The sequence below is a fragment of the Pipra filicauda genome, unplaced genomic scaffold (genome assembly GCF_003945595.2).
Source record: "Pipra filicauda isolate LSUMZ 115617 unplaced genomic scaffold, ASM394559v2 scaffold1349_size16367_pilon, whole genome shotgun sequence".
NCBI classification, from domain to species: Eukaryota; Metazoa; Chordata; class Aves; order Passeriformes; family Pipridae; genus Pipra; species Pipra filicauda.
In genome coordinates, this window is record NW_024103817.1 from 156 (window position 1) to 16367 (window position 16212).

The 16212-nt window shown below is 55.2% G+C and overlaps 3 gene segments (V, D, J or C); 2 read left to right on the top strand and 1 right to left on the bottom strand.

Moving 5' to 3' along the window:
* Positions 1-3523: 3523 nt before the first annotated feature.
* On the top strand, positions 3524-9783 carry LOC120322590. The segment is given in 4 exon segments: positions 3524-3587; positions 4016-4542; positions 4671-6572; positions 9509-9783. Coding segments are annotated over 3 exon segments (588 nt in total).
* Positions 9784-12340: 2557 nt separating this feature from the next.
* LOC120322591 lies at positions 12341-14110 on the bottom strand. The segment is given in 2 exon segments: positions 12341-13214; positions 14085-14110. A coding segment is annotated over 1 exon segment (432 nt).
* Positions 14111-15361: 1251 nt separating this feature from the next.
* Positions 15362-16201, top strand: LOC120322592 (the record flags this gene model as incomplete). The annotated part of the segment is given in 2 exon segments: positions 15362-15425; positions 15854-16201. Coding segments are annotated over 2 exon segments (400 nt in total), but the record flags the coding sequence as incomplete, so codon positions are not given.
* Positions 16202-16212: the final 11 nt, after the last annotated feature.

Genomic DNA, 16212 nt, shown 5'->3' on the forward strand with positions numbered 1-16212 from the left:
AGCAGGCCATTGCAGCTGGGGAGGGGGGACTGCCCTGCGAGCTGACCGGGAACAGCCCCTGCCCGTGAGGGAGGCCCCAGAGCCAGGCAATGCTCAGAATGCCATCGGCTGAGGGAGCCACAGGGGCTGCTGCTGGGGGAGGGAGAAACCCAAAGAGAGCATTTCAGGCACTGAAAGACAATATCTCTGCCCTCCTTCTTCCTTTTGCTCCCCCTAGAGAGTCGGTTCTGGCAGCTCTGTTATCTCGGGGCTGGGAGGTGGTTTCTGACTCTCTCAGCAAACAGCAGGTTGGTCTCAGCATGAACCTCGGCTGTCTCATCCTCACTGTCTGCCTGGGCCACCTCCTGGGTAAGTCCTGGTTTTTCATCAGTCAGCTTTCTTCTCCCCCCAGGAAATCCTCAACAGCTTTATCAGGAGCCCGTGGGAAAAAAAACTACTGAATTGAATAGAGGGAAAATGCTGTCAATTGTCTCCTCATATTTGCCGGTTTGCCTGTGTTTGCTCCAGAATCCTTTATCATTTTAAAGGGAAAGGGAAGAAAGAGAAGGGAAACCTCAGAACCCGTCTCTGTCTCTTCTCTCTCCTTCAAACCATCTCCCTCTGCCTCTTTCTTTGGATTCCCCTGCTATCCCCACAGGAGATCTCCTCTTTGCAGTCCCACATCCCTCCTTTTTTGATGCATATTGGCAGATCCTGTCAAATCTGCCCCAGGCACTTTAAAGCTCTCATTTCTCTGACATCAACGGGGTGTCCCATTTTGCCTCCTGGCTGCCACAAGCTTCCAGTTTTCTCCACTTGGCAACACAGCCAGGGCTCCCTCTTTCCAAGCTCAACATTCTGTGTCCTCAGGGAGTGAGGAGCTGGTTCCAGCACACAAAGTTCAGGCGTGACAGGCTGTTCCCTGCTCCTCTGAGCAGGAGGAGCAAGAACATGGACACAGCCCAGCTCTCCTCAGATTCGTGCTGTGATAAGAGCTCTGAACCACTTTCAAAATCACTCTCACCTGACTGTCTCCAGGTCTCAGGACTTCCCTACAGGGCAGGCAGCTTTCTCCACCAGGGTTTAGCATCCAGTTTGCTTTATCTTGCCATAGTATTTCCCTGTGCAGCTGCTGACCTTCACTTTCTTCCAGGCACCATGGGGCAGATCGTTGTCACCCAGGAAGATGGAGAAGTCCTGGTGAAGCAGAAAGGCCTCTTCCAGACCACCTGTACATACCAGACCAATTACTTCAATGGATTGTTGTGGTACCAGCAGAGGAAAGGACAAGCCCCACAGCTGCTCTCGTCTCAGGCGGGGGCCGGCCAGAGGCAGAGCGGCCGTATCAGCACGGAGCTGAACACCACGGGGAAATACAGTGTCCTGCAGGTGGAGGAAGTGGAGGTCTCTGACAGTGCCTTGTACCTCTGTGCTGTGCGAGACACCCTGGTGCAGGGAGCTCCCTGGGCTGTGCAACAAGCCAGGGGAGGGAGGGGATGTGTCTGTGCAAGGCTGAGCTTGGGGAAAGGGACCCTCCGCTGTCCCCTGGCAGCGCTGCTTCCCCTGTACACCCAGAGATCTGCAGGCTGAGCCCCTCTTCCAGGAGAGGAGAGTGTCAGTGGTCGAGGGGAAGGAGAAAGAGGTGAAACAATTTCCAGATTGCTCATTGTCACTTATGGGTTCCGTGGTTCTTCTTCCCAACATCTCCAGGGAGTTGTTGGGCAATTCAGGAGGCTGAGACCACTTCTGCAACGATTCCTTGTGCTGCTCTTGGCTTTCTGCTTTTCCCTGCTGCCTGTGGCTTCTCCAGGGTTTCCACTGGGCTTGTCCCTTAGAGTACCTGCTCTGGGTTGTGTCCCTCAGAGTTCCGAGTTCAAAGTAGGGTGAAAAACATAAATAAGACGTTATCTGCAATGCTCCTTCCTTGAATTGCATGACTCCAACAATTTCTGAAAGTGCTCAGAAGTGCCCAATGAAAACGTCCAGTTGCTGTGTGGCAGAGGAGAAGTGGAGGAGAGAGCAGGAAGTTGGGCTGCCTTTTATACCTGCCCTTCACTGCCACACAACCAGGGGCAGCCTCTGCAGAGCTAACAATTTCCTCACAAGCTCATCTTGCATGCCAACCACCACACCGAGTGCTATGGGCTGTGCTCTCATGCCCTGCACTGCTGCCTTTACATTCCCATATTTGTGCCATGCCCATTCCCCAGTGAGGGCTTAGCCCTGGGATGAAAGGCCCCAGGATTTTGCAGCAGGAATGCAGCAGTGCAGGCACATGACTCATCTCCAGTGCTGGATGGATCCAGAGCAGGAGAGTGATGCATCAGCCTGAGTGACTCTGGTGGAGACACTTGAGGTGTCATCCTCAGGAAGAAGTTCTGCCACCCCCAACTGGACACTCATAGGCTGTTGTGCATGGGATGATGTCCCCTTGCCTTGTCTTTCTCTCTCTCCTCAGCTCACCCCGATGCTCACTTGTGGTTGCCTCCCCATGGGTGTGCACTGAGATGATGGTTTTGATTCTGTCCTGCCTAACGCTGCCCTCAGGAAAGTGCTCTGCACTATTTTGTCTCATCTCCACTTTGTGCAGTCTCTGAGTAAACACAGACTGCCCTGTGCTTGCCTGGCACCTTGTCCTTCCTCTCGATCCTCCAGCTCTGCTGCTTTTGACCTCAGGTGTCCTCAGCAGAGTCCACGGCTGACTGTGTGTTCCTGCCTTGTGTGCTCTTGGAGCAGCTGCGTTTGCACGGACACATGTGGGGGCACAAATCTGTGTGTGATTCCACACTGGTGTGCACGAGCCTGTGGGTGTGAGTGTGTGTGTGTGTCCGTCCATGTGTGTCCCTCATGGGAAGTTCATTTGCTGCCTATTCCAGGGATACCGTCCTCTGCTCTGGCCCTGAACTCCACAGAGCAGCAGTTTGTCAGGGTCAGAAGGCGCGTGGGTGCAGCTGCGTGCTGACGGCACCTGCCCCCTACAGCTGTGTCCAGGGAAGAGGCAGAGAAATGCAGGTTCTGCCTCCGGAGCCCTTCTCTTCCTGTCCGTCCACAGCTCTCGCTCCGCTGCTGCTGATTTCGGCCCAACAAGGCCGGTTTCACTGCAGCTTGGATGCTGAGTTGACCTCAGTGTAAGCAACACTGGCAGTGCCTCAGCACGCCTGGCAGCCCCCCATGCCCCCTCCCCAGCCGTGAGGCTGCTGCTCTCAGCAGCGCTGCAGAGGTGAGGAGGAGCAGGTTTGCCTGGTGGGCAGGGAGAGAGGCTCCTGAATGGCGCCGACCGTGTGCTGCCAGTCCCGGAGTGGATGTGCTTCCGATGGCGTGTGGGTGGTGTCTGGGCTGGCCCCCAGCTGTGTGCTGTGGCTGGCAATGCCAAAGGGATTTGTGCCGCTGCTTGTGCTGGTGCTGTGCGAGGAGGGGGCTGAGCCCGGGCCGGGGCGGAGCTGGCGGAGGAGGGCAGAGGAGGGAGAATGGGAGGGGAGGGGAGGGGAGGCGGCCCGTCCGGAGCCGAGAGCCGGGGCTGGCGGGGGCAGCGAGGCGCGGGCGGCGGAGCGGCGGGATGCGGCGCTGGCGGGGCGCGGGGCTGGCGGCGCTGGCCGCGGTGCTGCTCGGTGCGCGGGGCTGGCGGCGGGGGACCGTGGGGGTCGGGGCTGGGGCTGGAGTGGCTACGCAGGTCTCTGGAAGCTGCCGTCCCCTCTGGCTTCTTCACAGACCTCTGTCCTTGAATCATCCTCCCATCCATCCCTCCCTCTACACCATCCCACATTTCCTCAGAGAATTCACGCCTCTCTTCTTTGTCCAACTATCACTGCACCTTCCTTTCCTCTCTGTCTTTCTTTCTTTCTTTTGCCTATTATTCACACATTCATGTCTCCGCTAGTGATTGACATTTCTATTACTGCACATGTTGACATCTTCTGGATACTCTTCTCCTCATCATCTCTGTATGTCCCTGACTGCTTCTGCAGGATTTCTTCTGAGAAACAACTCACAGGACAAAAAGAAATTCTGATATTTTTCTTCTTTGTCTCTCTGGCAGTGGCTGCAGGCAGAGCCCAGGTGCAACAGGAGCCGTTGGCACAAACCCCCGAGGGCACCGAAATCACCATCAACTGCTCACACCCGACCATACGGACCAGTGACTATATCCACTGGTACCGTCAGCTCCGGGGCCGCGGCCCCGAATTCCTCGTGAGCATTCACAAAGGCTCCAGAGATCTGCCGGACAAGGCGGGTCAGGTGTCGGTGTCGCCAGACCGTCGCTGGAGCACCCTCTGTCTCTCCGGGCCCCGTGTTGGGGACGCGGCGGTGTATTACTGCGCCGTGGGAGACACGGCCAGAGGAGCCGGGGCTGCGGCCGGGCACGAACCGCCGCGGGCGGGGCCGGGCGGGGCCGGGGGCACAGCGCCGGCCGGGGCCAGCAGGGGCCGCTCCTGCACCTCCAAGATTTCTTTCTCAAACCATGTCCCGCCTTCCTGGGCCCCCTTGTTTCAAAGGGCTGCTTTCCAAGGGGCTTTCCGAATCGGTGTCCTCAACAGGCCCAAGTCCAACCTCCAGAAGTCGAGGGTACAGGTTTGGTTGATGCTCCCCCTTATTTCCCCAAGTATGGAAAACTCTAACATTTCATGGTCGCTGTGCTCCAGATGGCCTTTGATCAGCACATCTCTCACCAACCCTCCTCTGTTTGCAAACAGCAGGTCTAGGTGCTGTATAAACTACTCCACGATCAAAAGGGGCTTCAGACTCACCTGGTTCCTAAGCAGAAGGAGATAAGAGAAGTGGATGAGACAGCAGGGGCTGGGGCTGCCTTTTCTACCTGCCCTTCACTACCGCAGTACCAGGGGCAGCCTTTGCAGAGGTAACAGTTTCTTCACAAGCTCCTCTTGAATGCAAACCATCACAGCTGATGGTACAGACTGTGCTTTGGTTTCCAAACTGCTGCCATTTCGTTTCCAGATTTCTTCCATGCCCATGCCTCAGTGAAGGCTTCTTGTGATTTTTGGGATGAAATGTTCCAGGATTTCCAGGGCAATGGAGTCGTAAATGTCAGGAGCACACTCAGCTCCAGGACTGAATGGATCCGGAGCAGGCAAGTGATGTGTCAGTCTGGATCACACTGGTGGGCTTGTTTGAAGTGCTGTTTTCAAGAAGAAGCTGCAGCAATCCTCCATGGCTACCTAAGGACTCCTGGGCATGAGGATGGGCCATGTCATAAGACATGTAGTGGCTGCCAAGAGAAGGTTTCACCAGTCACAAGGGATGAGATGTACATGTTACAGCATCCTCTCCCCCAGACTGGCAGCCAACTCCTCAGCACAAACCCTCTGTGGGGAGCAAGGAAGCAGTGAAGAGCTCTGCACCCACCTGCAGCTCTACTGGGAAGTGCAATCCCACAATCCTTGTCCTTGCTGATGTGCCCGTTCTCCTGTAGGTTCAGTGTCACAGGGATGTCACCTCCCACAGTATTTCACTGTCTCCCTGTCCCCACTCGCTGTGACAGCCCTCAGCTGCCCTCCCCTGCTTTGCTGCAATTTCCAGCCTTGACTCATTCAGCAGCCAAAGGATGGTTCCCCTCAACAGAGGAGCCATTGCAGGCTGTCCCAACCTCCCATTCCTCTGTCAGTGGAGAAGGCTCTCCTTGTGCCATCACCCACTTCCACTGCTGAGAAACTCCTTTCCACTTTGACAGCTTGGAGAGTGTCTGCAGGGGTGGGAAAGCCAACACGGAGGCCAGGCTTGAATTCAGCAGAAAGATGTGAGGAGTCAAAAGAGGGAAAGGACATCCCTGCATGTGGAGGACAGCAGTGCAGGGAGCCCGGGGGCATCTGAGAGTCTGTCCTCCTTGGTGGAGGAGAAGTTCCTGCACAGTGCCTGTCTGCCTGTCCCTTAGAGGGAGAGGAGACAGATGGTCCCCACCAGGCTGACCATGGTGGGACCTTGCTGCCAAGGGGAAGCAAAGCAAACAAAGAAAAGGGAAAGGCAAAGCCATTCACCTCTCCTGGTACCAACATGGAAAAATGTCCATCCTCACTCAGCCCAGCACCATGTTCTGAGTCCCCTGAGGTGTCTCCCTGGGGCTTTCCCAGTATCTTCTTCAGGGGAGGGACCTTCTGCACCAGTAGGGTCTGGAAAGGCCAGAGAGGTCACAGCCCCCAGAGCTGATGGGCACTCCCTGAGAGCTGAGGATGCTGCCAACAGCAATGGAGGTGGAGCAGTGGGGAGCTGGAGGTTCGGCCAGGGAACACACACCCTTCCTCATTTCCCTATTATGATCAGGCTGCCACAGAGAAGCTCTATCCTATATTCCTAAACCAATAGTCCTCTCAGTTACATCCCAACCACCCTCCAGTGAGACTTTCTCCTCATTTCCCTCTGTCATGACAAGAAGAACAAAACCACGGGACAGGACACGGTCAGAATCAGCTGAGATGTCCCACAGGTGGAGATCTCACTGTGGAAGAGGAGGAGAAGGGGCTTCAGACTCACCTGGTTCCCAAGCAGAAGGAGATAAGAGAAGTGGATGAGACAGCAGGGGCTGGGGTTGCCTTTTCTACCTGCCCTTCACTGCCCAAGGACCAGGGGCAGCCTTTGCAGAGGTAACAGTTTCCCCACAAGCTCCTCTTGAATGCAAACCATCACAGCTGATGGTACAGGCTGTGCTTTGGTTTCCAAACTGCTGCCATTTTGTTTCCAGATTTCTTCCATGCCCATGCCTCAGTGAAGGCTTCTTGTGATTTTTGGGATGAAATGTTCCAGGATTTCCAGGGCAATGGAGTCGTAAATGTCGGGAGTAGATTTAGCTCCAGGGCTGGATGGATCCAGAGCAGGCAATGATGTGTCAGTCTGGATCACTCTAATGGGTTTGTTTGAAGTACTGTTTTCAAGAAGAACCTGCAGCAATCCTCTGTGGATACCCAAGGACTCCTGGGCATGAGGATGGGCCATGTCATTCCCTTTCCCTCCCTCCTCAGCTCATCCCAATGGTCACTGGTTGTTGCTTCTCTATGTGTGTGCTTTGGGTGGCTGCTTTGACCCCGTCCTGCCTAACACTGCCCTCAGGAAAGCATTTGGGGCTCTTCTGACTTCTGCCACACTGGTCAGTCTCTGAGCACACAAACAGTGCCATGGGCTTGCCTGGAGCCTTGTCCTTCCCAGCCCTGCAGTGTTGTCCCCAGGTGTCCTCAGCAGAGTCCATGGTTGGTTGTTTTCCTACGTGGGTTCCTGGTTTGTGTGCACTTGTGTGCAGCTGGGTTCCACATGAAATCCTGTGGGAGCACAAATTTGTGCATGAGTCCACACCACTGTGCCTGAGCCTCTGTGTGTGTGTGTCCTTGTGTGTAACTCAACAAGTGAAATGTGCTGGTTACACTGGGAACACTCCACTGCTCTGCCCGTGAGCAACACAGAGCAGCATTTGCCCAGATTCAGGAGGAGCCTGAGTGCATGTGCTGGTTTTGGCCTGGGTAGAGGGAACTTTCTTCACAGTGGTTGTTATGGGGCCATTTTTTGGATTTGTGCTTAAGCCAGGGTTGATAATACAGAGATGTTTTTTGTTATTGCTGAGCTTATACAGAGCAAAGGCTTTTTCTGCTTTTCCTGGTGCCACACTGGGAAGAAAGTTGGGGGTGCATGGGATGTTGGGAGGAGCCAGAGCCAGGATAGGTGACTGACACTGAGCAAAGGGATATGCCAGATCATATGACATCATGCTTGGTATTTAAAGCTTTGGGGGAAGAAGGAGAAAGGGAGGGAAATTCGTTGTACTGGTGTTTGGCTTCCCAAGTACCCATCATGCATGATGGGACCCTGCTCTGCTGGAGGTGGCTGCCAATTGCAGGGCCCAACAAGGACGGTTTCACCAAAATTTGCATCTTCCCCTCAATTCAGGATCAAATGCTGGCAGTGCCTCAGCAGGGCTGGCAGCCCCTCCACCCTCACCACACTCACACACTGCTCCAGACCAGCACACACCTGCTCTCCCCAGTGCTGGAGACCTCAAAAGGATGACGTTGGTTTCATGGACAGGCAGAACGACTGAGGGTTCCTGCCCCCCTCATGTATCCACCTGTGTGGATCTGCTTCCAGTGCAGTGCTGGGGGTGTTGGGTGGGACACAGCTCCCTCTCCTGTCCAAGCCCCTGCCCAATGTACCTGTGCAGCCCATCGACCAGGTGCTGAGTGAAGCAGCCACAGAGACGTTGTCCCAAACGGGGACTGAAGGAAAGGGACACGGCCCTGAGGTCACTGCACTGTGAGAGGAAGAACAGCCCCTGTGTCTTGCAGAGGGAAAGGCAGAGTTCTGGCGACTGTTTTGGACTTCAGCCCACAAGGACCTTTATCCCCCTGTAGTGGGTTTCTGTGCCTGGGTTTTGGTTGCAGAGGGGGGTACAAGGGTGGCTTCTCTCAGAAGCTGCTAGAAGCTTCCCCTGTCCCATGGAGCCAATGCCAGATGGCTCCAGGATGGGCTTCCTCCCGCTGGCCAAGGCCAAGCCTACCAGGAGCAATTGCAATGCCTTTGGGATAACATATTTAGCAACAGAAGTTTGTTGTGCAGAAGGAAATCCAGCCAGGGAAGAGCGGAGTGAGAACGTGGGAACAACAAAGTAGACACCAAGGGCATTGCAGAAGGAGGGGGAGGAGTGCTCCAGGTGCCGGAGCTGTGGCCCCTGCAGCCTGTGGTGCAGACCGTGGTGGAGCAGCTGTGCCCCTGCAGCCCATGTAGGACCATCGGGGAGCAGAAACTCCCATGGAAGAGCCCATGCTGGAGCAGGTGGATGGAGGAAGGAGGCTGTGACCCTGTGGGAGGCCCAAGATGGAGCAGGGTCCTGCTGGAGACCTGCAGCCCGTGGAGAGGGAAGCCCACGCTGGAGCAGGTTTTCCCTGGGTAGGACCTGTGGCCCCCGTGGGGGACCCACGCTGGTACAGCTCATCCGTGAAGGACTGACCCCGTGGAGGAGTGACCCACGGGACAGCAGGTTGGGAAGCGGCGGGATGCGGCACTGGCAGGGCGCGGGGCTGGGGCGCTGGCCGCTGTGCTGCTCGGTGCACGGGGCTGGGACCGTGGGGGCCGGGGCTGGGGTCCCTCGAGGCTGCCGTCCCCTCTGGCTGCTTCACGGACCTCTGTCCCTGAATCATCGTGCAGTCCATCCCTCTCTCTGTGCCATCCATATTGCCTCAGAAATATCAATATGATTTCTTGGACTCTCCCTGGTTCTTTTCTTTCCCTTGTGTTTTTCCGTACAACTCATGCAGTCAGTCCTTCCCACTTGCTACTTTCTTTCTGTCTTTTCTTTCTTTCTCAAATTTTTTTTGCTGCAGTGACCTCACCCCTCCACGTTTCCTTCACACATTCCTCTCTCCGCTAACGATCGATGGACACCGCCCTCACCGCATGTGTTGACATCCTCTGGAAACACTGCTCGTCATCATCTCTGTGTGTTCCTGACTGTTTCTGCGGAGTTTTTTCTGAGAAACAGGGGGGAGGGCTGATCAGAAAACACGTTTTGACGGTTTTTCTGTTTTTTTCTTCCCAGCAGTGGCTGTGGGCAGAGTCCAGGTACTGCAGGACCCATCGACAGAGACCATCAAGGGCATCGGTATATCTATCAACTGCTCCCACCCCAAAATCCAGTTCAATGAGTACATCTACTGGTACCGTCAGCTCCCTGGCCGAGAACCCACACTCCTCATGAGCGGTCAGAAAGGGTTCAGAGAGATGCCGGACCCTCCTGGGTGGCTGTCAGTGTCGCCAGACCGTCGCTGGAGCACCCTCTGTCTCTCCGGGCCCCGTGTTGGGGACGCGGCGGTGTATTACTGCGCCATGGCAGACACGGCCAGAGGAGCCGGGGCTGCGGCCGGGCACGAACCGCCGCGGGCGGGGCCGGGCGGGGCCGGGGGCACAGCGCCGGCCGGGGCCAGCAGGGCTTTGTCACATGCTGTAAATCCCACCTGAGCTCAGACTCACTGACACCCTCGTCTTTGGAGCTTTCAGGGGATTTTCTTAGAAATACACAACTCAGTTAATTGTTCCTACAGCAGAGCAAAGTAGCGCCCCTTTGAAAACAGGGCGTTCCACTCCTACATAAAGCACAGGCTTGTGACCGAATGTCTGGGTGCCAAGTGACATACACAGCACAGCACAGGTCTGGGCATACTCCAGTCAGCTGCAATGTGTGTCCCTGACTTCTCCTGAGAAATCGTCTCCTGGATACTCTGATCCGTTCCGGGCAGGCACTGAGATTCTCTGGTTCATGAGGATCTTTTGTTTGGATAGGGGGAGAATTCTGACCTTGCCCGCAGTGTGGAAAAGGGACAGACAGACAGACAGTGAAACCGGCCTTGTTGGGCCGAAATCAGCAGCAGCGGAGCGAGAGCTGTGGACGGACAGGAAGAGAAGGGCTCCGGAGGCAGAACCTGCATTTCTCTGCCTCTTCCCTGGACACAGCTGTAGGGGGCAGGTGCCGTCAGCACTCAGCTGCACCCACGCGCCTTCTGACCCTGGCAACCTGCTGCTCTGTGGAGTTCAGGGCCAGCGGAGAGGACGGTATCCCTGGAATAGGCAGCAAATGAACTTCCCATGAGGGTGTTACGATCTGCTTAAATATTGCAGAAAGAGTTTTTGGATTTGAATATTCCCTTGAGCAAAATTAAAACTCATACAAGTTATCTGTTGATACCAAAACTGTTTTTTATTAATTGCTAAGAGATGCAAAGAGAAAGAGGAAAAAATAAGAAAAGGTTGGAAAATGCTAAGATTACTTTTAGAAGCAGAGAAAAGATACCACCAAAATCTACCTTTCCGTCGAACTGGTCTGTGGGGTGGGGGTGGAGAGAGAGAGAGAGAGAAGCAGTTTTCTGCCTTTTTTTTCTCTGTCTCTGCCGCTTTCAATGTTATCTCTTTAGCTGCAGGGGGTCTTAGTTCTCTGGAATGCAGCCAGGCTGTGGGCCTTGCCGCCACTCACACCGGGCCGTGTCCCAGGCTGTGCAGAGGTCTCGGTCCAGCTGCACCTCTTGGCCCTCAGAAATATGGTCAGGGTGGAGAAACTCACGTGGGTGGCACGGTGGATCTCAGTCCACTTCAAGACGGCAGAAGTCCAGTCTCTGGTGATGGCAGGCAGCTCACTTACGGTGGCAGAAGAAACGATAAGGGCGAGGCGGAGGAGAGATCTTTAGCTGCTATAGCCAATTCTCTTTCCTACTCCTCTTTCCCCTGCTTTTCCCAAACTTTTCCTCATCTTTTATAGTGTTCAAAGGAGGTTGTGTGTGGTTTCTTGGCACGTAGCCTTATTCAGATGTTTGCAGAGATATGATAACCATGAACAATAACAGGATCTTTTGGCAGGAAAATTCCAGTGTAAAAATTTTCGTGAGAACTTCGGGTGGAAAACTGACACAATTTTTGGTAGGAAGTTTTTGACAGGCAGAAACAAAGGCAAAACATAATTTTTGGCATTTGTATGTTATCTGTCTGTTACAGAGGGACACACATGGACACACAGGGACACACAGGGACACACATACACAGACAGACACACACACACATGCACACACATAGACAGACAGACAGACAAACACGGACACACACCCACAGGCTCGTACACACCAGTGTGGAATCACACACAGATTTGTGCCCCCACATGTGTCCGTGCCAACCCGGCTGCTCCAAGAGCACACAAGGCAGGAACACACAGTCAGCCGTGGACTCTGCTGAGGACACCTGAGGTCAAAAGCAGCAGAGCTGGAGGATCGAGAGGAAGGACAAGGTGCCAGGCAAGCACAGGGCAGTCTGTGTTTACTCAGAGACTGCACAAAGTGGAGATGAGACAAAATAGTGCAGAGCACTTTCCTGAGGGCAGCGTTAGGCAGGACAGAATCAAAACCATCATCTCAGTGCACACCCATGGGGAGGCAACCACAAGTGAGCATCGAGGTGAGCTGAGGAGAGAGAGAAAGACAAGGCAAGGGGACATCATCCCATGCACAACAGCCTATGAGTGTCCAGTTGGGGGTGGCAGAACTTCTTCCTGAGGATGACACCTCAAGTGTCTCCACCAGAGTCACCCAGGCTGATGCATCCCTCTCCTGCTCTGGATCCATCCAGCACTGGAGATGAGTCATGTGCCTGCACTGCTGCATTCCTGCTGCAAAATCCTGGGGCCTTTCATCCCAGGGCTAAGCCCTCACTGGGGAATGGGCGTGGCACAAATATGGGAATGTAAAGGCAGCAGTGCAGGGCATGAGAGCACAGCCCATAGCACTCGGTGTGGTGGTTGGCATGCAAGATGAGCTTGTGGGGAAATTGTTAGCTCTGCAGAGGCTGCCCCTGGTTGTGTGGCAGTGAAGGGCAGGTATAAAAGGCAGCCCAACTTCCTGCTCTCTCCTCCACTTCTCCTCTGCCACACAGCAACTGGACGTTTTCATTGGGCACTTCTGAGCACTTTCAGAAATTGTTGGAGTCATGCAATTCAAGGAAGGAGCATTGCAGATAACGTCTTATTTATGTTTTTCACCCTACTTTGAACTTGGAACTCTGAGGGACACAACCCAGAGCAGGTACTCTAAGGGACAAGCCCAGTGGAAATCCTGGAGAAGCCACGGGCAGCAGGGAAAAACAGAAAGCCAAGAGCAGCACAAGGAATCGTTGCAGAAGTGGTCTCAGCCTCCTGAATTGCCCAACAACTCCCTGGAGATGTTGGGAAGAAGAACCACGGAACCCATAAGTGACAATGAGCAATCTGGAAATTGTTTCACCTCTTTCTCCTTCCCCTCGACCACTGACACTCTCCTCTCCTGGAAGAGGGGCTCAGCCTGCAGATCTCTGGGTGTACAGGGGAAGCAGCGCTGCCAGGGGACAGCGGAGGGTCCCTTTCCCCAAGCTCAGCCTTGCACAGACACATCCCCTCCCTCCCCTGGCTTGTTGCACAGCCCAGGGAGCTCCCTGCACCAGGGTGTCTCGCACAGCACAGAGGTACAAGGCACTGTCAGAGACCTCCACTTCCTCCACCTGCAGGACACTGTATTTCCCCGTGGTGTTCAGCTCCGTGCTGATACGGCCGCTCTGCCTCTGGCCGGCCCCCGCCTGAGACGAGAGCAGCTGTGGGGCTTGTCCTTTCCTCTGCTGGTACCACAACAATCCATTGAAGTAATTGGTCTGGTATGTACAGGTGGTCTGGAAGAGGCCTTTCTGCTTCACCAGGACTTCTCCATCTTCCTGGGTGACAACGATCTGCCCCATGGTGCCTGGAAGAAAGTGAAGGTCAGCAGCTGCACAGGGAAATACTATGGCAAGATAAAGCAAACTGGATGCTAAACCCTGGTGGAGAAAGCTGCCTGCCCTGTACAGTGATGGAGACTCCCTACTGGAGACAGTCAGATGAGACTCCTTTTGGGCAGGATCTCAGAGCTCTGAGCTCAGGAAGATCCTGAGGAGACCTTTGCTGTCTCTGTCTTCTTGCTCCTCCTACTCAAAGGACCAGGGAACAGCCTGTCTTACCTTAGCTTTTGTGCTGGAACCAGCACATCTCCAGCAGGTTGAGGAGCTTTTGGAGGAACAGCAAAAAGATTCATCCATCCCTCTTACCTCTGAGGGTTCCTCGCTCCCTGAGTACACACAATTCTGAGCTTGCAAAGAGGGAGACCTGTCTCTTTTGACAGCCAGAAGAAAATGAAACCATGGCAGATATTTGGGCAGCCTCGAGGCAGAATGGGACACAGTCCATGTGTAAAGTCAGTGAGATGAGAGCTTGAACTGGGCCAACTTTGGCAGGAACTGCTGATTTTCTTCAGAGAGGGAGAAATGTGGTACTGCAGAGACAGCTGAGATGTCCTGTGGTGGCAGCAGGTGGATTAGAAGAGAGAAGGAGAGGGAGGTGGACTGAAGGGGAGAGAAGAGAAGGAGAAGGGGTCTGAGGTTTCTCTTCTCTCTTTTCCCATTGCCTTTATAAAAATCAGAGCTTCTTGAGTGAACACATGCAAGACAGCAAAGTTGAGAAGATACTTTGCAATGATCTTTCTCTATTCAATGGTATTTCCCCACAGGGGCCTGATAAGGCTGTTGAGTGTTTCCTGGGAGGAAGAAGAAGAGTGCACTGATGAAAAGCCAGGACTTACCCAGGAGGTGGCCCAGGCAGACAGTGAGGACGAGATATGCTGCTTGTTTGCTGAGAGAGTCAGAAACCACCTCCCAGCCCCGAGATAACAGAGCTGCCAGAAACGACTCTCTAGGGGAAGCAAAGGAAGAAGGAGGGCAGAGATATTATCTTTCAGTGCCTGAAATGCTCTCTTTGGGTTTCTCCCTCCCCCAGCAGCAGCCCCTGTGGCTCCCTCAGCCGATGGCATTCAGAGCATTGCCTGGCTCTGGGGCCTCCCTCACGGGCAGGGGCTGTTCCCGGTCAGCTCGCAGGGCAGTCCCCCCTCCCCAGCTGCAATGGCCTGCTCTGCTGCACACCCACTGCTGGGCTTTTGGGAGCTCCGGGGCTTCTTCCCCACTCAGGTTTCACATCTTGCCGTGCTGTCCTCAGCTCTCTGGGCTCGTTGCAGTTCCCGCGGGGAGCACGTGTCTCCTCCCTGTCTGTGGCTTCTCCCCTGTCCTTCTTCATCTGCCCAGGACAAACGCCTCTCTCCCAGCTGCCCAGGAACGGGAGATGGGCCCCACCAGAGAGCTGCCTGCGAGGGGTGGGGCTGGGACAGCCCTGCCCCACCCATCTGAAAGGGCAGGTGAAGGGCTGCGGATGGAGACCCTTATTCCCAGCCCCGTATCTAGATCAAATCCAGAGTGATCCCAGGCACCGTCACACCACAGAAAACATACTGTTCATTTTTGTTACCTCTAAATTGGCTTTTCCTCTACAAAACGTCTACAATTATTTGAATAAGGATAGACGTAATGATAATGGTTTTAATAAGAACATTCACATGAAAATTCTGCACCTCCTCAAGATGTAAAAGCTTGGATGCTGAGTTGACCTCAGTGTAAGCAACACTGGCAGTGCCTCAGCACGCCTGGCAGCCCCCCGTGCCCCCTCCCCAGCCGTGAGGCTGCTGCTCTCAGCAGCGCTGCAGAGGTGAGGAGGGGCAGGTTTGCCTGGTGGGCAGGGAGAGAGGCTCCTGAATGGCGCCGACCGTGTGCTGCCAGTCCCGGAGTGGATGTGCTTCCGATGGCTTGTGGGTGGTGTCTGGGCTGGCCCCCAGCTGTGTGCTGTGGCTGGCAATGCCAAAGGGATTTGTGCCGCTGCTTGTGCTGGTGCTGTGCGAGGAGGGGGCTGAGCCCGGGCCGGGGCGGAGCTGGCGGAGGAGGGCAGAGGAGGGAGAATGGGAGGGGATGGCAGGGGAGGCGGCCCGTCCGGAGCCGAGAGCCGGGGCTGGCGGGGGCAGCGAGGCGCGGGCGGCGGAGCGGCGGGATGCGGCGCTGGCGGGGCGCGGGGCTGGCGGCGCTGGCCGCGGTGCTGCTCGGTGCGCGGGGCTGGCGGCGGGGGACCGTGGGGGTCGGGGCTGGGGCTGGGGTGGCCGCGCAGGTCTCTGGAAGCTGCCGTCCCCTCTGGCTTCTTCACAGACCTCTGTCCCTGAATCATCCTCCCATCCATCCCTCCCTCTACACCATCCCACATTCCCACAGAGAATTCACGCCTCTCTTCTTTGTCCAACTATCACTGCACCTTCCTTTCCTCTCTGTCTTTCTTTCTTTCTTTTGCCTATTATTCACACAGTCATGTCTCCGCTAGTGATTGACATTTCTATTACTGCACATGTTGACATCCTCTGGATACTCTTCTCCTCATCATCTCTGTATGTCCCTGACTGCTTCTGCAGGATTTCTTCTGAGAAACAACTTACAGGACAAAAAGAAATTCTGATATTTTTCTTCTTTGTCTCTCTGGCAGTGGCTGCAGGCAGAGCCCAGGTGCAACAGGAGCCGTTGGCACAAACCCCCGAGGGCACGGAAATCACCATCAACTGCTCACACCCGACCATACGGACCAATGACTATATCCACTGGTACCGTCAGCTTCGGGGCCGCGGCCCCGAATTCCTCGTGAGCATTCACAAAGGCTCCAAAGAGCTGCCGGACAAGGCGGGTCAGGTGTCGGTGTCGCCAGACCGTCGCTGGAGCACCCTCTGTCTCTCCGGGCCCCGTGTTGGGGACGCGGCGGTGTATTACTGCGCCGTGGCAGACACGGCCAGAGGAGCCGGGGCTGCGGCCGGGCACGAACCGCCGCGGGCGGGGCCGGGCGGGGCCGGG